At 40.3% G+C, this 26,641-nt stretch overlaps 2 protein-coding genes and 1 long non-coding RNA gene across 3 annotated transcripts; 1 reads left to right on the top strand and 2 right to left on the bottom strand.

The window, feature by feature from the left end:
- On the bottom strand, positions 1-9,509 carry TYMS (thymidylate synthetase). Its single transcript, XM_038129417.1, has 7 exons — positions 8,270-9,509; positions 7,888-7,961; positions 6,476-6,650; positions 4,248-4,349; positions 2,856-3,031; positions 1,440-1,511; positions 1-542 (listed from the first exon to the last, which is right to left on the bottom strand). Exons 1-7 carry the CDS (start codon positions 8,439-8,441, stop codon positions 405-407), a joined length of 909 nt encoding a protein of 302 aa, XP_037985345.1. The 5' UTR covers positions 8,442-9,509; the 3' UTR covers positions 1-404.
- On the top strand, positions 7,876-10,296 carry LOC119697991. Its single transcript, XR_005256018.1, has 2 exons — positions 7,876-8,008; positions 9,501-10,296. It is a non-coding gene; the product is annotated as an uncharacterized LOC119697991 (long non-coding RNA).
- On the bottom strand, positions 10,223-26,641 carry CLUL1 (clusterin like 1). The gene is made up of 9 exons (XM_038129416.1): positions 26,508-26,641; positions 25,463-25,572; positions 24,004-24,152; positions 22,185-22,352; positions 19,707-20,151; positions 18,340-18,477; positions 13,899-14,113; positions 12,555-12,725; positions 10,223-10,762 (listed from the first exon to the last, which is right to left on the bottom strand). The coding sequence occupies exons 2-8, from the start codon at positions 25,563-25,565 to the stop codon at positions 12,558-12,560; spliced, it is 1,386 nt and encodes a 461-aa protein (XP_037985344.1). The 5' UTR covers positions 25,566-25,572; positions 26,508-26,641; the 3' UTR covers positions 10,223-10,762; positions 12,555-12,557.

Below are 26,641 nucleotides of genomic sequence, written 5' to 3' on the forward strand. Positions count from 1 at the left end.
TTAAACACACACTCTTTAGAATGCATTTAACAATTTCTCCCACCCTGAAGGAATCCTCTATCACACATACAAGTTCTTATTTTCAGTACCAAATCAAGCATGCAAGCCCGTGCTACTCACACTCAGTAACTGAATGGTAACAGAAATGGCCACTGGCAACTGAAACAATGTGTAGAAAAGCAGCTGTCTAACAACTTAAAACTGGGTAAACATCTGCACGGCATATCAGGAATAATCACCTGTCCTGTACAACTACAGGGTAGCAGCACTGAAGGCAAATCTGGTCTGTGACTATTTAACAATAAAGCAAATACATTTTGAAGTATATAAAAGCCCCACCACTTTAGAGAAACTAAGTAGCTTAGGTACATTTCCACTTTAATATTTAATACTGGTTTATAGCATTAGACAGCCATCTCCATTTTAATAGGTGGATGAGGATTATAATCTTCAATCTGAAAGTCTTCTGCCTTGAAATTGCTGATGTCTTTAATCTCACGAAGAATTCTGAGTTTGGGGAAAGGTCTTGGCTCCCTCTGAAGCTGAAATAAAAGCAAGCTTACTGTATAAAGCTAAAACTTGAAAGCAGTGACTCTGTTCTCCATCTCAAATCAGATTACACTATGTAGGCTTTCCCTTCCCACCAAGAAGACTTACACTAAAAAAAAAAAATGAAGAAAATCCCAAGACAGTTAGGTAGAATCTACCTTAGTATTTTCACAGGGAGCAGTAGGTTTAGTAATAATTTTCAGGTGAATTCCCTGATCATCCAAATGCACTGCAAGTACTTTCAGAGGGCAAATCAGTTCTGGTGGTTACAGATTATATTCCTTCCAGGGGAAATTAAATTGGAAAATCTGACCCAAACATGCATCAAATATTCTACAGCTTCTCACTTCTCATTGTTAGGGTCTGAATCAATAACTACTTCTCTGGATGGTTTTGAACCATACTAATAATAAGGACATTCAGTCCAAGCTGAGGACATTCAGTCCAGCTTAGTCTAATCAAATCAAACACTGATTTTATCCTACTGCAACAAATTACTTCCTGAAGAAAATGTAGCCTTTCTCAGGCAAATAGTAATAGTAATCACTGATTAACTCTGTGAATTTTAAATCCTTTTCTGATACATTACAAAGACATTTTATTTTGTGGTATTTGGACTAGGTGGAATTATTTTCTAAGTTAAAAGTGCAGATTCTGGCTCCCTAACTTGGTTTTAGAGCAGTATACAGATGTACATTTCAAACATGCTTGTATTTCTGTTTGCAACCTGAATTGAACAGATGTTAAGATATTACAGTTATTAGGATAGAAATGAGAAAAAAAGCCACAAAAATTAATATCTGCAAAAGGATATTTAAAATATCAAGGTAATTTTGCATTGAATAAGCACGGTGGAATATAAAAGGATAGAGTACAGAATATGTACTTACTTGGACTTTTAGAGGTTCCACATGGTTCAGATATATGTGAGCATCTCCTAAGGTGTGTATGAACTCTCCAGGCTGAAAAGAATGAAGAATACATGTGGTTTTCAAACAGTCAGGTTCCAAGAAATCAAAACATTACAATGCTTACAGTATTGATTCCCAGCATCTGGTTAGTGTGGAATTGCCGCTGCTGTACAGGATTGTATCCTTGAGAGCTGTGAAGAGCACAAGCTTCTCTGACTAATGCATAATTAATAGAAAATATAATGAAATTTCCACTAGCTTACCAAAAAATTTATCTGTCAAATCCTGCTATGACAGTAGCTTTGGTAAATGAATGGAGCAATACTGATCTGCTCAGTGACACAGAAACAGGTGCAGCAGTGACATCCAGCTTTTCCACTCCACTTCTAGTAAGTACAACTCGCCAAAGCTGGCTTCAGAGCAGCTGCCTCAGCCACTGCTAAACAGCAGTGGAGGTGTCAGGCACAGGCAAGCACCCAGAGCCTGCAGCTTCTGTGACTTAGCAACCCCTGAGCAATGGAATTCCACATGGGGAAGTTTCATCAGCTCTTTTACTGGCCTCTGACCAATGTAGATCAGCCCTCAGATGTGTTACACTGAAAACCACCAAAGCCACGAGAGGAAGTGGCTGAGAGGCAACAGCTGGACGTAACGTTAAACTTCACTTTTTTTAGTACCTTGGACTAATTTCTGTGGTTGCTGTGAAGTTTGATTCTTCCCTATTGCCCTGTTTTAAGAAGTTCCATTTCATGTTGCTGGTGGCAGGAGGATTAGGCACTGAAGGCCTTTCTAGTATAATTTTTACATGCCCTAAAGAAAAGGGGTTTTCCCTTGTACAAGACTGTCGTGCTTTCAAGTTTCTCTGCCAAATTACAGAATATAGCTCTGAAGTCAGGGCAGGAGCTACTTAAGCACATACTACCCCTCATCTACATGTAAGCATCTACAGTAAGAAATCAAAGAAATGCACAGCTGAAATTACAGCTGGAAGTTAGACAGGCAGAATATCAAATTAGAACCTTGACAGCAACTGCTGAGCTACTGCTCACTTCCAATAAACACGTGCTACAAAATACAATCACTTGTATATTACTACCCCATGAGGACAAGCACTCAGATTTCTAAGACTAGTGAACAGGTCAGTCTCGACAGATTCAAGGTATAAAAGAATCTTCTGCTGAACCTGAACTTTAAAATTCTTACATTGCTGATTCTAACTGCCCATACAAAGCAGAGGCAATTCACGTCATTTCACAGGGCCCTTTTTAACACGTATTTCAGCAAGATTTCAAACAGTATGCTCATTCCAGTTTTTCCTGGAGATGACATGAAGAGCCTTATCTTTTAGTCCCTCATTTCTCAGACAAGAATAAATAAAATTATTAAATACCCTACCTTCAGCCCTGTGACATGGGCAATCATGTACGTGAGCAGTGAATAACTGGCAATATTAAAAGGCACTCCTAGTCCCATGTCTCCAGACCTCTGATAGAGTTGGCAAGACAATTCACCATTTAGAACATAGAACTGGCAAAGGGCATGGCACGGAGGCAAAGCCATCAGGGAAATATCTAGGAATTGAGGTACAGAAGGTGGAGGGGGTGGAGAAAACAGTAACAGCATTAGTGTGTTATAAATGTAGAAGATGCAAAACCTAAACAAGCATGTAATGAGATACAGTAGAGTGCCAACTGCACTGTCATTCTGTTGTTTTTTCTCTTGTTTATAAGCACATGCTGCCCAAGCAATTAAGTCCAGGTCATGACAAGCTGTCTCCTGGGCTGCATGACCAGAAAGTCATAAACAGAAATTCCACAGAACAGACTTATGCCATAATGTTGCACAGCAGTTTATTTCTACTCACCTTGGTGAGACAGCTGAATTCCCTAAAGGAAGACATTAAGAGTAAAATTAAGCATACTCCCTAAAACAAATTCCAACTGCTTCATCTTACTCTCTTCCCATTGCAATGTGCTTGTTGAGATACAATGATCATTAAAAAAAAAAAAAATCAGAAACCAGAAGATTTTGAGTGTTTTTCTACATTTAAAAAGTGGAGAGAGTAAAATTACAGCTTGACAAAGAAAACTTTCACCGGATATTTTCTAAGAATGTTTACCCTTGAAAATAACAGCAATAGCATGTGGCATACCCTTTCACACAACAGTGGAAAATGCTGTGCGTTTTTTTTCAAGCACAGATCTATCAGTGGTGAAAGTTAAACATTCTCTTGCAGTAGCTCTTGTTTACAAGTTGCCCTACAGAGTGAATGGATGTCCATGTATAAAACAGACCCTGTATGATACAGATTCATCATATGAACCCATGTTCAAGGAGAAGATTACAACACAAATTAATATTTTTGTTCTCTAGTTTTAAGGGTTGACAACAGATTAAATGGCTAAAAGCCAAACACAGCTTTAATATAGTTTTAATGGTTTGGGTTTTTTACCTTTTTAAAATAAGAGTTACTGTCTTTGAATAGACTGTATGTCAAAGACACTGGTGTATCCCTCATTTTAACCTGGAGAGAAAAACTTTCAAGAAATGGTTCGTTATTTTTGAGGTTTGGAACATGAGGATAAAGTAGAAAGAGAATCAAGATTGTAACTCCTGACCATTTTTACTGCACTTCTGGTAGTTTTATAAAGAATGAAGAAGGACACCGAATGGAACTGACTGTTGACACAGGAACAGAACATAATTTGGCACACAGCAATATAATGTAATTGAGCACACAGCAATATAATGTGCAACCCCATTCACTTTACACCAGCTGTTCAATACCTTTGGGATTCCAAGCACACATAATGATTCTTCTGTCATCTGGATTGGTTTTGATAGTTTCAATCACTTTTTGCAACTGATCAACTCCTTGGTTGGAGTAATCTGGAGAAACAGAACAAATAAGATCTAAACTGGACAGATTCAAGTCATGGTATTTTTTAACAGCTGGCCCATGTCCCACTGAAAAGTGATACCCAAATGACAACCTCTGAAGATTTTATTGCAACTTGGAGACAGATTAATAAGTTGGCACCATCCAAATATAGGCTGTTGTTTGTCTTTCTTAGGATGCTCCAGAGCTTGTAAAGTACTCATGATGATATTTCTGTATGTCCCCCCAAATCTTCTGTGTGCTTTGAGTACCTTTAGCACCCACTGAAATAAGACCACTCCTATCTATTCCATTTTCAACCACTTGATTTATTTTAAGACCAATTAAAAATTCTGTATAATCACTAAACCCCAAGAAACAGAAGCTGCAATAGAAAAAACTAGCTGGACAAAGCATGATATTTTATCACTCATGATGACTTGTTACCTAAATAGGACAAGAGCTGTACTGGAATGGACAAGCTATTACAACCTAGTTTAGTCATAGTATTTAGACTGATTTGCTTATTGCATTTCTGGATTAAAATGCCTTTCTAAACATTCAATTTGCATGCTACAGTGCTCCTTCTTATATATAAAAAGAAAAATTATTCCCAGTGCCAGGTGCCAGCATTCTTTACACACTCAAAAGTATAGTTTTTGACAGATGAATAAATGCATCCATCTAGCAATCTCAAGGTCATGTTTGAATACTAAATTTAGCATTTAGCTCCAGAAAGGAACTTGAATCATGTGTAGCACAGGATATTTATTACATTTCAGCCAATGACACTCACAGACTGAATTTTAGGCTCAATACCAATTGTGTAAGGAATTTTCTGAAATTAACTGACCATTAGAATGGATTTCAGAATAAAAAAGTCATTAGTTGTTAATCATTGTTCTGACTTATGCCAGTCAATCAGCATGGCTGGTAACTACTTTTTTTCTAATAACTCTTATTGCAGCAGTACCAAATTTTGGTTACAGGGAGACCCAAGCTGGCAAACAAGGTAGTAATACACAATTAACATCTCAGGGAACTCTTCTGCCAGCAATACTGTGTCAGAAGCCTTGTCAAATGGTTATGTTAGTTCCTGAAGCTACTTACCTATCATTAGTAATGCAACTTAAGGAAATCTGTTTGTAAGGAAAACAATGGGAATTTATCTTTTTTTCTTCTGGGAAATTCTTCTTTTTTTTCCATGCTATGTTGTGCCTTAGACTTTTTAAGATGAGAAACTGTAAGTTTTCAAATGTGCCAGTTCACAATTTGCATCATTTGTGTTACCATAAAACTGTATTCTGCTAGCAGCCAACATGCCAATACTAAGTCTAATATCAGTAATCCATGTGAGCTGCAAAACAAACAAAAAAAAAACCAAACCAAGAAACCTCACCTAGATAACCAACCATGCTGTTAATCCAAGTTAAAAAAAAATCACACCAGATAGTGACAATCTGTTTTTTGACACCTTTTTCTTAATGGCAGTCCTCTAAGCATTTTCTATAACCTCTCCTTCAGTGACTTGGAAAAGAGGAATCAATACATTTGAGAGTCAGTTTAATAAACCAGTTCCACTAAAAATACCAACATTGGTATTGCATCACATCACAACTTGTCACAGCTGTTCTGTCCACAGCATCATCAGCTGTGGAAACACCCTACTTTGTTCCAGATGCAGAACCGAAAAATCTTTCTTTTCACTGCCTCCAGTGAATGTAGAGTACTATGCCAGTTCTTTCCAGCACAACAATTTCATGGACCCTGCACTGGTATACAGAGATGGCAGCCTGTGTTCTGTTATCAAATGGAGCTAGCTCTAGTTTCTGGACTGCAGCACACACATCCTTCCAGCTATCAGCAACCACATCTGTTCTAGGTAAAAGAGTAACAGTGTGTGCCTCATGACTCATCTGTTCCACAAATACCAAATTATAGTATACAAAGCTACACCTTTCAGGATAATTAAGATTGAGTAAAGAAGAAAAGTTAAATTAACTCTCTCAAACACTCTTTATTCTGGCTATCAGCTTGCTGTGAATGGTTAAGAACATTCCATTCCACACAGGCTTCTGGAAGTGATGTGTCACAGCTGTCTCACTGAGCTCTCAAAACTGTATTTGGATGTGATTACCTGTATGCATATCTTTGTACTCTGCTCCAAAATGCCTCCACTGGAAACCATACACTGGTCCCAAATCACCCTCCTCTCTGGTGCTGAAACCCTGCTTATCCAGGAACTCACGCGATCCATTAGCATCCCAAATCTTCACACCTTTTGCAGAGAGCTCTTTGGCATTTGTAGAACCCTACAAAACACAGTGAGAAGTCTGCATCCTAATTCCAACACAGAGGGCATGATTTAAAACACTTCTGTTAAGTTTGCTAGTCCACAGTATTTCTTCACTCATAAAGGATGAACAGTGCAATTAATGTACTGCATGAGGTTCTTACACACGGACAGAACAAAACTTGTGAGCAACACACTGGGATGGAGTCTGAAGTGCCACGCTGCTGTGGTTTAACTCAGGATTCTCACACTTTGTGAATACACAAACAGCCTCAAGGTCAACTGTGGGATGTCATTTCATATTTGCAGAGAACAAGATGTTACTCTACAGATTAATGAAAACAGACTAACAAAAAATGTATGGCCTAGGCACGGTCTTTTCCAAGTCACCTATAATAACCTTAAGGCCTTAAAAATCCTTTTGTTAAAATGACAAAAATGAGAAAATAACCCAGAAAAATGTCACTGAATCCTGCAAGATGTCCAAATCAGCACACTCAAAAATCCAACACAGAAATTATGCTGGTTTGGAGAGTGTCTAGTATTTTACATTTTACATTTACAAAAAACAAAGCAAAACAAACAAACAAAAAACCCCAAAATCTTTTAAAAAATCAATTTGTATTTGAGTATTGCTATCTAGCAAATGCTTATGTAGATTCTCCCATACTTGCACAATATCACAACATAAAAAGGAACACTTACATTGTAATGAACTAATTATAGTTGAATTTTATTATACTAGGTAGAGCTATTAGCTCTATTAGATCTCTTTTTTTTTGCTACTAAAAAGTCTAGTATTTACATCAGTCTGACTTCACCCATCGTTCCACACTGCTTGTTTCTGTTCAAATCAAGCTACCTCAATATTAAAAAGCAGGTCATTAAATTGCCTCCTATCTGTCTCATGTTATTATTTCTGGTTGAAACACAAAAAAAAGAGACTGCATTAGGCTTTATAGCTGTGGAGTATATTCAAATTAGTCCAAGCCCTCACTATTTCAAATTTTCTCCCTTAAGAAGAAAAACTGTTCTGATGGCACTGGTAGGAATAGTCTGCACTAAAATACGGAATGTCTTGGCGATAATGACCTTCCATGTGTGGTCACAGTATTTATTAGGGGGTTGCACTTCTTCTGTAATTGGAGCAGAAGCATCTGCAGTTACCCAAAAGCGTTAATCCACTGCCCAGCTTTTTTTGTTCTGTTTATGCCGCTCTCGGGCCCACCAGCCACAGAGACACCCAAATACCGAACCTTGATGAACCACAGCAGCTCCTCCAGCACTCCCTTCCAGAACACCCTCTTCGTTGTGAGCAGTGGAAACTGATCTGGAAAAGAGTTCCACAGTGTCAGCGGGGACCAGCCATTTGCCAGGGTGAGCAGACTTCGGCTTTTCCCCACACAGAGAGCAATGCCACCGCTCGACATTGTGAGGCTGGGATATGAAATAAGGAGTTAGGACGTGTAGCTCCCATGGTCAGACCCCTCGGGTGGGAGGGAGCGGGACAGCCCCGGCGTGTGAGACCCCCACACTCAGCCCGGCTCAGGGAGCAAGGGCAGGAGCAGGGACAGGGAGCAGGGGCAGGAGCGGGGGGAGGGAGCAAGCTCAGGGGCCGGGGGTCCCGGCGGTGCGCACCTCTGAGGCTGTACCGCGCCTGCATGCCGAACACGGAGATGGTGCCGGTGCCGGTGCGATCCTCCCGCCGGTGGCCGTGCTGCAGGATGTGCCGCACCTGCTGCAGGTACTGCTGCTCGCCGGGCTCGGGGCAGGCGGCGGGGCCGCTCAGCAGCTCCCCGTCGGCGGGCATGGCGGGCGAGCGGCTCCGGCTGCGCGGCTCTCCCGAGCCCGCCAAAGCCCGCAGTTCCCGCCAAAGCTCGCAGTTCCCGCCAAACGGCGCCGAGGGGCGGGCGGGGCGGAGCGGCACCACCTCCACCACCTCCCTCTCCCGTCCCCTTCCCTATCCCCCCCCCCTTCCTCCTTCAGTACCCGCCGCCTCCTGTGGTCCTGCGCGGCGCTGCTCCCCCTGAGGGAGGGCTGATCCGAGCCAATGCCCCGAGCCAATGCCCCGAGCCAATGCCCCGAACCATACCGGCTCGTTTAGGCTGGATCTTAGGAAGAGTTTCTTCATAGAAAGGTTCGTCACATATCAGAATAGGCTGCCCAGGGAGCTGGTGGAGCCACCGTCCCCGGAGGTGTTTGAGGAAAGGCGTGGTGCCATGTAGTGCCATGTTCTAGTAGACTTGGTGGTGTTCCGTCCAAGGTTGCGCCCATTGAGCTCAGAGGAGCTCAAGTCTTTTCATACTTGATTGACTGAGTGATTCTGTGACTTCGTTCTGCTCTAGTGGCATCATAAGCGCTCTGCAGGCTCATCCCATGCTGGAACATGCTGTTGACATTTGTCATCTTTCTCCCTCTCTCTGTAGCCTCAGGCATCCCATTTCAGAGCTGAACAAGACCAAAGCCTTCAGCTGGGCCTGGCAGGCTGTATGCCTCTGGTGCTAGATCCCCCCAGCCAGGATATCCCAAATGGCCAAAGCCCCAGTGCCAGCCTCCCTTGTCTCCCCTGCTGCGGTGGCCCTGCAGTGCCATGCCCCATGCACAGCTCACCTTGCACGTCCAGCAGTGTCAAACTGACCTGAGCTTCCAAAGCCAGGTTCCTTTCATGCCATGCCACGTCATGTCATCAGCTTCCTGCTTCATATTTTATTGGCACATTTGCTGCTCACTAAGGGTAGTACTCATCACTTGGGTTTATTGGGTCTCATCGTGTTCATCTCAGCTTCTTCCATGTCCCTGTGTCATTTTGCATCCCGACCTGTGTTTGATTGCAACTGTTCCCAACATGGTGTTCTCTGAACATTTTCAGGGTATTAATCTCTGCTAGTCAGAAGAAACTGATTCTTCTCTGAATATTTCTTCGTTAGTATCTCTTGGAAGTCAAGAATTTCGTAAGAGTCACTTATCTCTGAGATAAACCCCAGCTTTCTGACAAGTGATGTGTTTACAGGAGTTATGACGGATAATCTCTCATGATTAGGGGCCTGAAATGCAGGTATGTATGATGGAAGCTAAGGAGCACAGAGGACTGTGGATTAGAAAATGCTACTACCTTTCTTTGCAGCAGGCAGAAAATAGTCTTTTCCACTAATTAAAAGAATGGAATAGCTTTTTTTCTTGTATAGATTTGTACACTTAACATGTAGGTATAGAAGTAAAGGAAAACATAAAGTGTAAATAGAGTGTGGGTATTTTTCTCTGCTTATATCTGATAAAGATGTTTTTGTACACTTTGAAATTAGCATGCTTCATTTAGCAGAGCTACAGATGGAAATGGTGCAAATACCTGTGTGCAAAAAAATGCTTAGAAAAGCTTTGCATGGCAAATGATACCAAATCACCTAGAGCTCTGCTTCTAGCTGAGAGATATATCAGTTCTTAACCTTTATTATAATTTACAAATACCACTGAAAGCTGATGTGTATAATTTAGGAAGAAACAAGCTTCTTTACTGATAAAGGCTTTTAATTAATTAAGAAGTAAACTCCAGAGGCAGGCTACTGTTTGTAAGAAATGCCAAAGGCAGAAGACTTACTCATTAATGCATATTCAGATAAGTCATTTAATGTACACAATAAGCATCAAAAGCAACTGGAAGAAAAATGGAATATTTTCATTGCAAAATAATATGCTACATGCAGATGGAAATCTGGTTGATTCAGACTTAACTGAATGTGAAACATCTGTAGGGATCAGTCTTGAAAAGGCTTGAGAATATGCTTGAATGTAAGTATGCAAATAGAAATTACTTTTATGCTTACAGTTGATTATGTCCTTAAATCTTTGCATAACCAGAGCCATAGCTTGTTATCAAAGATTACCTTACTGACAACATAAATAACATTTTATTTAAATAAACTAATATTGAAATGGGTTTGGGTTTGAGTTTAAAGATTTCTACAGTTTTTGGCTGATAGCTTATTTGTCACAGTATTTACTAAGCAACATTTTATTTATATGCATCTATTTTAACCATAGAAATTTAACAGTTAGCTATGTTGAGCATAGGGGTAGTTCAACTAAGGAGCATATACTTTATTTCAGGAAGAAAGAATTCACACTTCTTCTTTCCTAGGAGGGGGAAAAAAAAAGAAAAAGAAAGATTATATATTTTGGTTTTGAATGGAGAAAAATATGTTAGAAAAGTAAGTATATGTGGAATGTACCAGTGTCCTGCTATAGAAACATGCATAACATAAAAACCAGACAAGAACATTTCTTTTTCTCTCCCTTTCTATTCTTATAGATCTGTCCAGTTTTCTTGTAGAGCTTTAACTCTTTTTTAACCATTACATTTTCATGTACTCTAAGCCTTGTGCAAACTGAATGGTGGTGTGATTTTGAAATCAACACTGCTTACTTTTCCCAGGTATTAAATGGCTACACAAGATATGGCCACAGGAAAATCAGACTAAGATTCAGGCTAAAAATCATCATCAAACTACAGAAATAATTATTGCCATCATTAAAACCTGAAGATTAGTATTCCATAATCTGAAATAGTATTTATCATTTATATTTATAACTGCATATAAATTACGGAGAATTTTGAAGAAAAATTGTAGAGAATGTATTGGAGCATTTTATTTCATATGTTTATAAATATCAACAAGTAATTTCCCCAAGATTTACCTAAGCAAAGTACATGGTTCATTCTGTCTAAATTCTGCAGCCCACCTCAGCCTCTCTGGTGGGAGTGATTTCTTTCATTGGCTCAAAAGTGTGCCTCTGACCTCAAAAGAATAAGCAGATTTAATACAAAATGCTGAAATCTTCTTCATCTACTTTGCTAACATTGAATGCTCTTTCTCTGCCTCCTGAGGCTTCTCTTTTTGTGCAGGTCCTGTTTCAAATACTCAGTTGAGGAAATCAGCTATGACCTAAAGAGAAACTATGTCCAAATCTGGTCCTTCTCAGAAGATTTGGGGACACTGCAGTGATTTGCCTGAATGTTTCATGTGTCTTGTGGCTCTATTACCCTGGCAGAGACAACTCTGAGAGTCAGAGGCCACTAAAGCTGTGCATCTCAGAGTCCCCTTGGAAGGGAAACACAGGGCAGGGTGGTTTACAAGTTTCACAGTAGTGTGATGCCACCTAAAATCATTCCATCTTTCCTGGAAATTCCCTGTGGGATTAGAGAATATGAAGCGTTTGTCCTCCCTGCCTCTCTGCCTGGTTCTTCCTTCCTCTTCTTGAAATGTTTTTAACAAGGAGAGAGCCTTCTTGTGTGTCCTTTTTACAGAAATGGTTGAAGCCTATGAGCAGGATCTTTCTGTGCATGATCCTACAAGTTGAACTGCAGCCTCTATTAATGAACACTCTTAATCTGAGCAGTGTGCTGCTAATGCAGAAATGTTATGGCAAGACAGCTCTTCCAAGTCCTGGTGGTGATTCTCACTTTGCCCTCCTTTATCATCAAAAATAATATGAGCATGCTCGCAAACACTACTGAAAATTAAAAAAAACCAAAAACATAATGAATAGTGGTAATTCCAGTCCATTCATGATGAATGAACACAAGTGTTTTTTCATGCCAAGACACTGGACTGTGGTTGTGAGGCAATTCTTTTGTGAAGAAATATTTATTATCACATTACCTCATCCCAGCTGTTACTTAAAGATTGAGGGTTTCAGATATATAAGTCAAATCATTTAATATCATCATGTCTGTGTTTTACAGGCTAGAACACTGAGTGTTTGTTTGTATTTTCCATAATGCTTGTGTTTTTCTCAATGTGTCCTTTCTGAAAAGGCAGTCTTGTATACACCATGAATGAATCTTGCTCCAACTAAAGTTTATTGCAATATAAACACCTCTTATGAAGAAGTGTGTTCTCTGTGAAAGCAGAAAGAATGAACTTACCACTTAAAAATTCTGCTTATACAATTGGAGTGCTTTCCCAGCTATGTATTCGATGAACTCAGGACTCTTGGGATCTAAGTTGGGAGGAACTTTAATGGTGAAAGTAGGTGAAGTCAGAACATTCACATCTACCACAGTTTCATCTTTACTGGAGGGATCCCCAGGTACCACCTAGAAGAGATCAGTACTTTAGACACTACAAACTGCTGTGTGCTTTCAGTTTTGTTTACACCTGCTGTGCCCGCTGTCTTTAATAGGGGAAAATTAAAGAGGGGAATATTTTACCCTTGTCTACTTTCTTTAAATTGCTTTCTTCTGAAAAGACAGTGGGCGTCTGAATTTATGTAGGTGGTGGAAAGAGCTGACATGGCACTGCCAAGACCATATTAAAGAACTCATGTTAATATTTATATCATGAGTTACATCTATAAAGAGCTTCTGTTCTCCTAATGAAAACTTCTGAGCTGTCCCACTAAGTTCAATACAACATTTGTGTGATCGAATTTATTCACTCCTGTGTGTTTTTCCAAATCAGACCTAGTTCTGGAGCTTTATTTTCCTAGGACAGATATCTCACACTCAGTTGGGAAAGTGTGCCTGTCTCCTGTTCCTATTTTCTGCTTTTCTTTGCTGGATTGTACCATCATTTTTATAAAGTTTTGGTAGTAATCGTAGTAATTGACTATATATGAGTGAATATATATGATATATATTGACTATATATGAGTGAATATATATGATATATATTGACTATATATCCACTATGAGTGGATTTCTGAGTTAGAAGAGAGAAAAAGATTTGTACCTTGCTCAGGAGAATGGATTGAATTTACCTTGGATGTATCTTTGCGTGTGAGACACAATCAATCATTATGTATTTACTGAAATATTGGCCGATGCTGTCAAGCATGTGCAGCTTCCACTGCAAAAATCTGCATAACATTTGCTTTCTTTGAACTTTGGAATATGTAAGTACAGACACAGATAGCTAGCATCGATCCAATGTGGATGTGTTAGTGACTGGTGCAGTGCAATTTATCTGTGAAGGTAATCTGAGGCCTGTCAAAGCTGCTAGTGTCAATTTACCCTTATCAGACAGTGATTCAGGTTAGCCTGTCAGCCATCCATCAGACTAAAAGGATTTAGAGGAAAATAGTTTCTAATCTCAGGAGTTTCAGCTCATTTAGGGATTACCAAGGACTCACAAATTCAAGATGAGTAGGAAAGTCATGTTGTAAAGCCAAACATTACACATGTATCAACATCCACAGCCCCCAGGAACATAAACATGAGCAAAATGCAGTTTAAAGGCAGCAGTAGCTCCCTTCAGAAGACAACCCTTACCTTAACTACGTTGAAAATGTTTTCTGGTCCAATGGTCATGTTGGATAACTCAGACACCCACCCAAACCTTTCTTTCATTTTGTTCAGCAAGTAGGAAGTGTCCTCTGTGTGATGCCGAACCACCTGGAGAATCTGCTCGTACTGCTCCCCTGAGAGATTAACCAGCTTAAAGGCTTCATCAAACTTTATGTGCAGCTCAGGAACGTTTGGGCAATCTGTTAGAAAAGACAGTGTTATGTCTTGTTCTTCATCTTTTCTGTCTGAAGAAATGAAAACTGTAAAAAAGCCTAGCGAGGGGGCATGGTTTGGATGAATCTTTAAATAATGCTGAGAAAAGGAGGATAATTTTTTCTTTCTGATTATGAAAAGGAGAATAATTTTTGCTTTCTGATTATGGTAGATTTAGTTTAGACTCAATGACTAAAAGAATGCATTATCCCATATAGCAAGTCATTTAGCAAGTTTATATCATATAATATAAGGTTTATATAATATTTCATGGCAATAGGTTTTCTGTTAATGCTAAATAAGATCTGGTACATTTTACATATAGCAACTTCATAGTCTTCTTATAGATTATGGGTTCTTTTATTGGCTCATATTCTGTTATGAATCCTTCCCAGGTATATAGACTGCAAGGCAGGGGTTGAGGGAGCGAAGTACCTTCCACTGTAAGAGAAGTTTTTAGTCCACATGAGGAACCTGAACATATTTAAGTCTGTGGGACCTGATGAGTCCAGAGGGAATTGGCTGATGTAGCCACTCTCCATGATATTTGAAAAGTCATGGAAGAGAGGTGAAGTCTCTGGTGACTGGGAAAATGGAAATATTTCACTGATTTTTTAAAAAAGGGTTGTAAGAAGGACCCTGAGACTACTACTCTGTCAGCCTCACCTATGTGGCTGGAACAGATCCTCAAGAAGCTCTGCTTAGGCACATGGAATATAGGGAGGTGATTCAGGACAGCCAGCCCTTCACCAAGGGCAAGTCCTGCCTGACCAGTCAGTGGCTTCCTATGATGGAGTGATTCCATCACTGGAGAAGGAAAGGGTTGGAAAAGTCATTTATCTGTACTTCCGTAAGGCCATTGACATAGTCCCCCACAACATCCTTTTCCCTAAACTGGAGAGATAAGGATTTGATGGGTGGAATGTTTGATGGATGAGGAATTGTGTGGATGGTCATATCCGGACGGTAGTTGTCAATGGCTTCATGCCCAGAGAGACATCATGGACAAGTGATGTCCCTTGGAGTCCATATTGGGACCCGTACTGTTTAATGTCTTAATCAATGACATGGACAGGGGGATCGAGGGGAAGCCTGCAGTCTTGGCAGGTTCACAGATGACACCAAGCTGAGTGGTGTGGTTGACACACCCAGGGGATGGGATGCCATGCAGAGGGACCTGGACAAGCTCATGAAGTGGGCCCAGGTGAACCTCATGAGGTTCAGCAAGGCCAAGTGCAAGGTGTTGCACCTGGGCTGTGGCAACTCCTGCATCAACACAGGCTGGAAGATGAACAGATTGAGAGCAGCCCTGCCAAGAAGGACTAGGGGGTGCTGGTGGATGAAAAGCTGGACATGAACTGGCCATGTGTGCTCACAGCTCAGAAAGCCAAACACATCCTGGGCTGCATCAAAAGAATCATGGCCAGCAGGTTGAGAGAGGTGATTTTGCCCTCCTACTCTTCTCTTCTAATACCGCTGAAGTAATTCATCCAGGTCTGGATTCCTGTATTGGTTTGACACAGCCTGGTTTTAGGTAGCAGGGGGGCCACAAGGATGGTGAGAAGCTGCTGGAAGCAGCTCCATCCCACCATGTCTGGCAGATCCAATGGTTGATGGCTCTGAAGATGGCCAAAACTGGGCCAATGAGAGAGGTTGTCAACGCCTCTGTGATGACACATTTAAGAACAAAATCAAAACAAAGTCACGGGGTTTTGCATCTAGTCAGAGAAGAGGAGGAGGTGAGAATGTGTGAGGGAAACAACTTGGAGACACCCAGGTCAGTGGAGAAGGAGGGGAGGAGGTGCTCCAGACACCAGAGCTGAGATTTCCCTGCAGGCCGTGGTGAGACCGTGGTGAGGCAGCTGTACCCCTGCAGGCATGGGGATCCACAGGGGATGCAGAGATCCACCCACAGCCCATGGAGATCCACAGGGAATGCAGAGATCCACCTACAGCCCCTAGGAATTCATGAGGGATGCAGAGATCCACTCACAGCCCGTGGGGGAGGTGCCCATGCTGGAGCAGATGGATGCTTGGAGGCAGCTGTGATCCATGGAAGACCTGGTGGTGAGAGAAGGCCCCTGCTTCCAGGCTGGAGCAGCCTGTCTCTGGAGGATTGCACCCCATGGGAAGAGAGCCATGCCACAGCAGTTTTGGAAGGACTGTCTGCCTGTGGGAGGGACTCACGTTTCAGCAGATGCAGTATGGCTGCTGCTCATGAGAGTGGACCCACTCTGGAGAAGTTGACAGAGAACTGTCTGCCATGGGAGGGATGCCACAGCCTCACAGGGGAAGGACTCCTCTCCCAGAGCAATGGAAGAAAATCTCAGTGATGAACTGAACCAAAAAAAACCCATGCCCTGCACTCTTTGTGGGAGGGAGGGGCTGGGGGGAGAAGGTTTTTTAAGGGCTTATTTTACTTCTCATTATCCTCCTCTGTTTCTGTTAGTAATTAATTTCACTTTGCAACTAAAGTTGAGCCTTTTTTGTCCTTGAAATATTTATCCTGGTCCTTATCTCACTCTTGAAGCCTTCATTAACTTTTTTTCTTTTCTCTCCTTTGCCCAGCTGTGGCAGGGGAAGGTGAGCAAGTGACTCTTGTGGGTGCCTGGCGTTGGGCCAGTGTAGAACCACGACAACTCCTTAGCACAGAATGGCATGGACCGCTTGAACCAAGTCCAGAGGAGAGCCACAAAAACTGTTAGCGAGTGGGAGCACCTCTCCTATTTATTAGGACGGGCCAAGAGAGCTGGGGTTATTCAGCCTGGGGAAGAGAAGACTCTGGGGACATTTATTGTGGCCTTTGAATATAATTTGTGACTACCAGCACCTGGAGGGTGCCCGTAAGAAAGATGGGGACAAGAGGTAATGATTTTGAATTGAAAGAGGGTGGATTTAGATTACATGTAAGCAAGAATTTTTTTACAATAACGGTGGTGAAACACTGAAACAAGTTGCCCAGAGAGCAGGTAGATATCCCATCCCTGTTAACATTCAAGGTCAGGTTGTGTGGGACTCTGAGCAACATAGTCTAGATGAATATGTCCCTGCTTATTTCTGGGGGGTTGGTCTAGATGACTTGTAAAGGTCCCTTTAACCCCAAATTATTCTATGATTCTGTGATAGAGGTTATTACAAGAAAGCCTGTATTCCTCTTGGATGTTAAGATCTAATATTTGTCTTACAACAGCTAGACAGTAGTATGAGACCAGTACCATCTGCCACAAATTCAGAACTGAAGATTGATGGTATTTTCTTTACTAAAATACAGATTTTAAACGAGAAAAATTTCTATGCAATAATTGCTCTGTAAAAATTCAATTTCTTTTCTGTCAAATTGGATTATCAAGGGGCACCTTCAAGCTGATGGTACAGTAACAAACTGGTATCTGTAATACATGGGTGTAGGTAAAAAGATAAGTGGTCAGATATTCTTTTTTAAGTGTTTCATTGTTCATTAATGTTTGCCTCACTGGAGATGTTCTGAAGACATTTAGGTTTAAGCATTAGGTTTAATGCTTAAATGCTCTTAGATTTTAAGATCTAAAGAATTCTGGAAAGACAGGTATGTTATGCTGCAGTGGGAGTCCTGACTGGCAGTTTTAGGTGATCAGTCTGAAGGTTTTTCAGGTGCCCATGGATGGTGCCAACAGAGCTTTGCCATCTCCTTATGTACTGACATGAAGTCTCCTTTTTGTCCTTCGTGTCAGTTCTATTTGCAGACAGGGTTCAACAAAAAGTAATTACAGGCTCTTCAGCACTTGCTTTCATTGCGAGGAGCTGAATGATACCTGAGGTTACACCTGCTTGTCAGCAGGAGGAGCGACTGTCAGGAGTTTGAGCGTCTCCTCACTTTCTGCTCAGCACTGCTGCACCCAGGCAGGATCGGCTGCTGCCTCACGTCTTGCTTCTCTGCAGGACTGCAGCTCTAACAAAATACCTTATATATTTTGTTACGGGCTGTGGGACGTCTCTTTGGAGCACCAGCGGTATGTTAAGAACTGAGCTATACTGACACTCTGTGGAGACAGTGGGGAAAGCTAATTGAAATCATCTGGAATGAGGAATGGTTGTTGTAGCCGTGGTTACAGTAAAAACTCAGTGACTATGTTAAATGTTAATTCCAGTAGAAAATTAAAACCTCTAAATCTATAAACCAGTAATCAATGCATTACAGAAAGAAAAAGAAAAAGAAAAAAAAAAAGTTATTTACCATGCAAAAGACTGTCTTGACATTTCTGGCATCTCTCATGAAACTGTGGGCATCCAGAGGAATTCTCCCGGAGCTCCCTGCACTGAAGTCTCTGGCGCCCTGACACAATTTTTGAAAACATGCCACTTCTGTCAGGATCTAGAATGAAGTCATAGTATTTTTAGACTGCTGTTAAACTTAGAGTCTTTATAAGTATGCAGTCATTACCAAGCCTGAGTGCTAGAATATAATTTCTTGTCCTTAATCCAAAGTATTTTGCATAAATTCCCTTCCCTACCCCTCCACTTCCCCTCCTTCCCACAAAAATAAAAGGAATAAATTATTAAAAAGTAGAAGTCAGGAGAAGATTCAAATCATGTTTTCTTTCAAGGAAATAATGCTGTAGTATGTTTCTTTATAAAGACTTAGGAGTGTATTCTCCAGACATAACCAAACAATTGCTAATATTATCACACATTATTTCAACAAATGTGAGTTCTGGTAAGATCTTTTTGACCCTTAGAAGTCAAGATGTTTCATAATTGCATACAGTTACATGAAAACACAGTACCCAAATCTGTTTCTGAGGTAACATGGCTTATAATATAGAGCAAAATTAAAAAACACTGTTCAAGAGTCACTTAATTTTGCATTTCCTGGTGATCACATAATGTTTATATCACCTGCCACTCAGAGTTATGGCATGTACTCACTGTGATTTCCCTGTAGACAAGGACCAGCATATATTTGTTCTGTTTGCAATAGTCAAATATGAGGCTTATTTGTTTTCTAAAAGTCGGCCACAGTCCTTTTCCTTCACTGAGTGTCATCGCCAATGGTATGCCCAGAATTTTCTGGTCACTGGAAAACCTGATGGCTGGTCTTTGATTAGCTGGTATTTGATTGTCAGATTACATTGCTGCTGTAGCCTGGAACAGGACTTGCAGCTGTCAAGCTGAACTTAGCATCATTTGGCAGGGGCAGGGATATGCCTTGACATCTCACCGAATTAGCCTATTTTTTTAGAATTGGTGACCATGTCAATAAGAGACGGTACAAATGATATCCTGACAAATGCTGAGATTAAATCTGTCAGTCAGCCTTATGAAAACCTGCATCCACCCTGAATTTAGGTGTTTCTGAGGAGCTTCTGCATGAAAATCAGGCTGTGTAGGACCCCTAAGTCCCCCTGCAACATTTCTCTGAGATTTCTAGATGACTTATATTTGTTCCTTTAACTGATAGCTATCCTTGACCCATAGCGTCCAGAGTTTCCTTACATATCTCACACTCACATACTGGAAACTGAGTAATTCGCTGTAGTTTAGCCATCCCAAGGGGGTTGATGTCATTGACAGTGCAGTCAGTTTTCATCTTCTAACACTTGCCTTTGGTTTGTTCTGGCACATCTCTTCTGTGATCTCTGTATTCATCAAAAACATCGGTGATCACCTCACTGACACCTTCGAACACCGTCCTACTGAAATCAAAAACTATCTGTAAGAAGCCGGGCATGCCCCAGCCTCTCTGGGAGCCTTCAATTCTGGTGGTGACCTCAGGTAAAGCTGGCATACTGGGGGACTCGCTCAACTCCAGGTCAGACATGAAATAAGTCTGAAAAGACTGGTCAAATTCTTTTTGCATGCGCTTGAAAAAAATGAAACTTCTGTCAAATATTGAGCCCACATCCGATAATAGCTGGCTAAATAAATCTTCCATCTTTACTAGCTGGGTATCCTCTTTCTCAGGCTTTTCATTAGACTGGATGTCTCTTCCTTGCTCCGCATGGAAAGTAAATATGAGTGGAGGTATTTTCCTCAAAAAATCTTCAACCTGTGTATAAGAAGGAGAAAAATCAGGAGACAGACAAGTTATCAATTTCTCATCTCTCAGGTAAGTGTCTCTAATTTTTCTCTTTCAAATACTCAAAGAAACAATGCCCTCTTAATAACTGCCAACACAGCGGATTCTCTGAAATAATTTAAGACACTAGACCCTAAAGAGGAGAAATACATTCAATCTAAATCATTAATTCCAAATCAGATCTGGAGTAAAAATTCTGCCAGTTGCCCTTTAATCTGTGAGGGCTCGAAGTCAGCATTTGGGTTTCTTCCCACAGACAGCTTGGACTTTATGTTGTAAAGATGTGAGATGCATTTCTGTCTGCTTGTGTGCGGTGTAGCGAGCAGAAGGTGATTGTTCTCACCTTGACTTGTAAAAAGCCTACCCTCCCTCACCCCTGGGCAAATCCTCATGTCCTTGTGTGAATGGAAACCAGTAAAATCAATAAAGCAGTGACTCTGAGTCCATGGTTTTACCAAGAGGCCAAGTGTCAGTTCTGCTATCACAGAGTTCCAGTTCCTGGGTCTCAGCCACTGGTTCCCCGCTCCCCACTCTAAGGCACTGCTTTGGCCTGAGCCAATGGAGTGGCTTTTTGAGCCACACTCCATGGCATTAGCAAATGGGTGAGGGTTAAGAAGCACCTTGCTAAAACACACATATAGATATAGATATAGATGATATAGATATAGATATAGATAGATACAGACAGATATACATAAAGACAGTTTTATATATGTTTAAAAAAAAATAAACCCAAATCATCAGCTTGATCTGACCACTAGTGCAGCTTTGAGGGAAGGTGAAGTGTGAAACAGCACTGCAGGAGCAGCTTAAGCAAGTATTGCTCCTGCTGTCTGTGTCCCTTCGGCTACAGCTATCATCTTTGTCTTCTCTTTTCTTTCCTTGGTTTTTTTTTTTGTTTGTTTGTTTTGTTTTTTTGTTTGTTTGGGTTTTTTTTGTTTTGTTTTGTTTTTTTGGTTTTTTTTTAATAATTTAGGTCATAACACAGCTCTTACTTTGAATGCTTCAAGTAAACCAAATAACTGATGGGGGATGTTACCAAGAGGGTCAAAGACAGGGACAATGCAATGTATACCTTTTACTGCAGTAATTGCAGCATCTACAGACTCTTGAAAATCCAAAACATTTATATGAGCTACCCATGAGTGGTATCTAAAAAGCTGAAAGTGTCACAAGTAGTCTTAAATTTATTATCTCCCACATTTTAACCTGAATTATTTTAAGAATATGCACAAATATTAAACACCTGTGCTCTAAGCCCTGCCTGAAACACTACCTTTAATGTTTTTGTATTTTTCAGTACATGGGAGGGGTGAAAGCTAGGGAATCTGGCTAACATTTTAGTAGCAGCAATTACAGTTTTGCTTCAGAAGTTTGTTGTGCTTAAAGTGTGTGCTCAAACAAAAAAATGAGATTACAATTGTTAAATTTTATAGTAATAGTGGTCCAGTCAGGAAACCATATTTTCTTTCTAGTAGAATTAGGGGAATCTCCTTTGCTGACAGGCTCCTTTATTATAAGAGGTTAAGCATTTTAAAGTTTTGTTTGTTACTTAAAGAGTTTATTTAAGATAAATATAAGAAAGAATGGTGTAATGAGTAGGTGATTTTTCCCCCATATAGTTTTGCTAACTACATCTACACTTTTAACTTTGCTGATTTTCAGACGGACCATAAAGAATCTATGTGAGTTATTGAGCATCTTAATGCAAGTCCCACTGTGACAGAAAACATTTTATATCTGGAATGAGACTGTTGGAGTTAGGGGAGTCAGCAGTTTCCATGGAATCTTGCCAGGGTGCAACTGAACTCATTTTGGCTCAGCATTCCATTACCATAATCACATGTAATCTCTACCATATAACTTCATATTTCCAGAGCCTCCAAATGAAATTAATTTTAGTAAGCTGATATAACTGGCAGACCTAGGTATTGAGAAAATAAGATGTGCTGTCTCTTTGGGTGAACTCAAGAGTATTCTCCAGATGCAAAGTTTCTTCCTACCTTTCTTTTAAAGGTTGACACGCCCTGTTTGCAAGTTGTATAATATCTCATGCAGGTACTTTCTAAACAAGATTCACATTCATCCCATTGATTTTTCAAGGATACTTGACATTGTCTTTCCTCTTCTTCCAGTCTTGCCTTTACTTCATCCATAAGTCGCAAGGCTTGCTAAGTAAGGAAAAAGATTCAGTTGAGGGCAATTTTCAGATTAGTATCCTAAGTACTTACCCCAATGTTCATCACTCATTTTGGCTATTTGTAGCTCCTTTTTTTGCTAATCCCTAAGCACTAGGCTAGGTTGCCTTCTCAGCTGCAGTCACATATGCAGGGAACTGAAAATTGAAAACCTTTTCTTTATAGCATTTTCTGATGTTGTTCTCTCAGGGGGCACAGCCTACAGAAATAAATTGATCTTTACAGTCTACCAGGTTTTTTGATGTTAAGAAAAAAACTCACACATCATTCTGTGTAAGAATTCAGCCTCCCCCATGGTCATGTGTTCAACTCGTGTTATTTTTTCTCCATATCATCTGAACAGTATTCGTCTGTCCCACAAATAGTCCTTTTCTGTTGCCTTTCTCTACCTATAAGGGATTGATATTTCATGAGGGTAGGTCCTTGCCATAAAGTCTGTCTAATGCAGAAATAAATAAAAGTATAGCATCTCTGCTGTTTGTGAGTGTACTAATCAAAAGGCTGTAGTAAGTGGATTTTTCCTGCTCTTGTGGAAATGTGAGGCACTCCTTCCATACTGAAGGGTAACAAGATGCATTTCACAATGCTGCTTCTATTTACTTCATCAGTTAGGGCTCAAAGCTGAGCAGATCAGAAGCAGCATTTTTGGAATAGACTTGACAATGGAAAGAGAAAAGTTCTTCCTGTTGAAGTAGATTATACATCATCAATTTCTCTCTCCAATTGCAACATATTTCAATAGTTTTGGTTTCCAAACAATGTTCCAAGTTATCTCTAAGTATGACAGAAACCTTTTAATTGATGTGGCTTATTCATTTTTGTCAGCATTCCAATAAGGAAGAGACTCACATAAAAGAAAACTTCCGTCAGAATGTGCTTGATGGAGAAAATAACGGCAGTTTTCGTAATCTATGTTCTGTTATTTTCCGATCTTTCTAATACATTTATTCAGTGTTTTATGAACTCTCACTGTAGATGTAAGTCCTGTGTAAATGAAATCATCCAGTAAGATCTAACAAGAGTGTTGACTGTGGGAGTGCACTGGAGTTCCTTAAGCTATCAGGTACTTTTTTAGTTTAAGCTAACTACCAGATGTTGGGCCAGGAGGGAATTTTCCTTCAACTTTGTTGAAACGAAGTTATGATATTTGTGGGGTTTTTTTTAAATATAGACTAAGCATCTGTGTCTTCAGATCATCTGAGCACACGGCTCTGAGCCTAGGCATTGCACTAAGACATTGGAAATTTTCCTGATTCACTGTACTTTCTTTAGAGCACAGTATCATTTGTGGCTTTGATACTCTCCTGCAAGTCTGAAGTTTGCAAAGCAAGCTGGAGAGCATCTTGTGGCCCCAGGAGTAAAGAGACATGGAGGGCAGAGCTGCTGGACCTTCTGCACAAAACACTGTTCTACAATGGCCTGCAGTTGCCTTGGTGTGAATTCAGTGAAGCAGGGGTTTTTAGAAACAAGCAGTATGTGCAATTTTCCTCTGCTAGTGAAACAAAGGGCCAGAAGCAGATTTTCTCTCAATCCCATGACTGCATGAAAATTTGTACACTGCTTTGGTATGGTTTACATTCTTCCCAGAATAAACATAAAATCCCCACAGATGAATTTATGTTACCTGTTTTTCTTCACTGCTCTTCTTCAAGGTTTTCATCAGATCTATGTGTTTATCTTCATTTCTTTCCATCATAATTTTCATCTGCTTTATACCAATCAAAGCTTTCTTTACCTCTTCATCTACATACTTCTCTCCAACTTCAGATAATTCTAAAAAAAGCCAAATTATACAGTGACTTAATCAGATTTTAACACTATTGCAAATTGTCATGCACTGATGATGGAGAATGAAATAGCTCTATGTTTCCCTACAGTGGCAGAGCCAAATCTGAGATAGCGAATGCTGGATGACACTGAGCCAAGACAATTTCCATTAGAAAAGAATCTGGCCCAGAGCTTTTGCAAGGATCTGCTGTATGTAACTCAAAAGATATATTCAACTGTCCCACTGCTGAATACTGAATCCCAGAACAATTGGGGCTGGTACCTTTGGAGATCATTGGGTCTGCTCCCCCCACTCAAGCATGGTCAACTACATCAGGTTGCAAAGGACATCATCCTGGGTTTTGAATATCTCCAAGGATCACTCATCAGTTTTCTAATTACATAACCTTTGTATTTATCTTTGATCTGGTACAAGCCTGTGACGGCTTCTTTCTACATTTTGAAAATGTAGAATACAAATGCCTTCAACCTGTTTTCTTAAAAATACAATTTCTAGACTTCCTGTGAAGTAATGACCATACAGTTTTGGTGAAAACCTGGGCTGGCCCATGCGTTGCACCTTGAAGCTCTGCATGATTGCCTGTCCTTTATCTGTATTTGTTTTCCTTGTGGAAATACCCTGTCACTGGAACTATAGAAAACAAGTAAAATCATATCACCTTGAGACTGCCAAAACCACATCAATCATATCTTCCTTTATATCTTTCTTTCTCACCCCTAACTTTTTGTTTGTGTATTACAGAAATCTTGTCAACGTAGACTAAAGCACAGGATTGTTTAATGGCTGATCCTCTTTCTCTCCATAAAATAAAGCCGTCCTTAGAAGTGCGTGTGTGTGTGTGCAGAATAGCTGCTATTTTCTAAATTAAGTAATTTTTTTCAGTTGTTTGTAAAAGCCACCTTTTTCAGTGAAGTATGTAAGTATAGAGGAAATATTTTCAAAGATTATTTGAACAAACAGAATAGTTCAAAATATGTTGAACTGAATTTTGGGTTGGTTTCTATTCTGATGATCTACAAGGAACCAAATAATCTATAAAAATCCTGTAAATACTTTTTGTCTTTTGGCAGGTGATGCTTATCTGTTAATCCCTTTACTTTCTCATCCTGCTTGTTCTCATCTTCCCACTGTGTGTGTGTGTAGGCATGCAATCAACTTTATTCTGGTTTCTAAGCTCCACACATGCAAGTGGGACTTGTTGATGCCAGTGAGTGTGGAAGTCAAGATGCCCTACCCAGCTGGAGACCTGCGCCCAGGGGCTTCCAGCGCACCCTGGCAGGAGAAGCATACGTACGCTTGAGGTTGTCCCGGAGATTCATCTCCTCCTGCTTCGTCGGTGCACACTGGTGGCCACTCAGACACAGCACGTGTATTATAAATATCCAGGAGGACCTCATGTTCTTTCTGTTCAAGAAAATGTTCGGTGCAGTTACATGTAAACATTGTCAGGAAGCTCAGATGTCTAGGCATACTAAGTAAATACAAATAGTGACTATAATACTAAGTATCTTACAAGATCCCGTTAATTTTGTCTCTAACTATGGTTTCTGATATGTATAGCATGCATCTAGGTGCTACTCTTGGTGAAAATACATGAGTGAGGAGCTTGACCTCATTAGTAATTATCTATTTAGATTAATTAGATGAGTTCCACTGAGTTTGCACAGTGGTTAACAGAATCAGGACATGTATATATAAAACCAAAAGCTTATGCTGTTCAGCCTGTCCCTTTTCTACTTTGTGAAACACACTAATTACCGATCTCATATTGTGTCCTTAGTTCATATTATAAATACATCCATGCTAAACACTATTGCCAGTTTTAAAGAGGGAAGTTTCTGGAATGATGTTCCCTTTCTTATAAACATGCAATTCCTTTCAGTGTCCTTCAGAATAAGACTCGCCTTAATACAAGAGACTCAACAATAGGTGTGCCAAAAAATCAGCAATTAGATCAATTTTGTAAACAAACAGATCAGCAAATGAAAGAAATCCCTACAAAATAAGGGAAAGAAAAGCCTTTTGCTTTATTTCCCTCCTAAGAGCAGAGACAAAAGGTTTATTTTTCAGAAACCATGCAACTGCACATTATGGTTCTCATCTGATTAAGTGAACACAGTATTCAGATGCCTTGTAGTTAGCCAATATAGCCTTTTTGGAGATGCAATTATCAGCTGCAAGAGCATATGTAACTTAAAAGCCTGGATTTGTTTATAGCCTGGATTTACTTCTACAGTTACTTGCATACTGTACCTTTACGTTTACAGTGAAAGACCAATTAACTGCAAAGAAATACAAACACACAACCAAAGAAAAGTAAAAAAAACAAGTATATTTACCATTAATATTTTGCACCTCTTCTGCAAAATTGCTCCCTGCGTCAGGAAGGGGCTGGGCTGTGTTCTGAACTTATTTCTGGGAGCGTCAGGGATTTTGCCATGTTCTACTTATCTGATGAGAAGGTACTTAATCC

The sequence above is a fragment of the Motacilla alba genome, chromosome 2 (assembly GCF_015832195.1).
Source record: "Motacilla alba alba isolate MOTALB_02 chromosome 2, Motacilla_alba_V1.0_pri, whole genome shotgun sequence".
NCBI lineage: Eukaryota > Metazoa > Chordata > Aves > Passeriformes > Motacillidae > Motacilla > Motacilla alba.

Bases quoted from the DNA above. Each gene is read 5' to 3' on its own strand.
- CLUL1 (XM_038129416.1), bottom strand. From the start codon at position 25,565: ATGAGGTCCTCCTGGATATTTATAATACACGTGCTGTGTCTGAGTGGC. The intron at 24,153-25,462 runs GTACGTATGCTT...GGCTTTTTTTAG, and splicing joins TCTCCGGGACAACCTCAAGC to AATTATCTGAAGTTGGAGAG. The intron at 14,114-18,339 runs GTAAATAACTTT...CTTTTCTAACAG, and splicing joins TCAAGACAGTCTTTTGCATG to ATTGCCCAAACGTTCCTGAG.
- TYMS (XM_038129417.1), bottom strand. From the start codon at position 8,441: ATGCCCGCCGACGGGGAGCTGCTGAGCGGCCCCGCCGCCTGCCCCGAG. The intron at 4,350-6,475 runs GTAATCACATCC...CTGTTTCTCCAG, and splicing joins GTACAAAGATATGCATACAG to ATTACTCCAACCAAGGAGTT. The intron at 543-1,439 runs GTAAGTACATAT...CTTTTATTTCAG, and splicing joins TGGAACCTCTAAAAGTCCAA to CTTCAGAGGGAGCCAAGACC.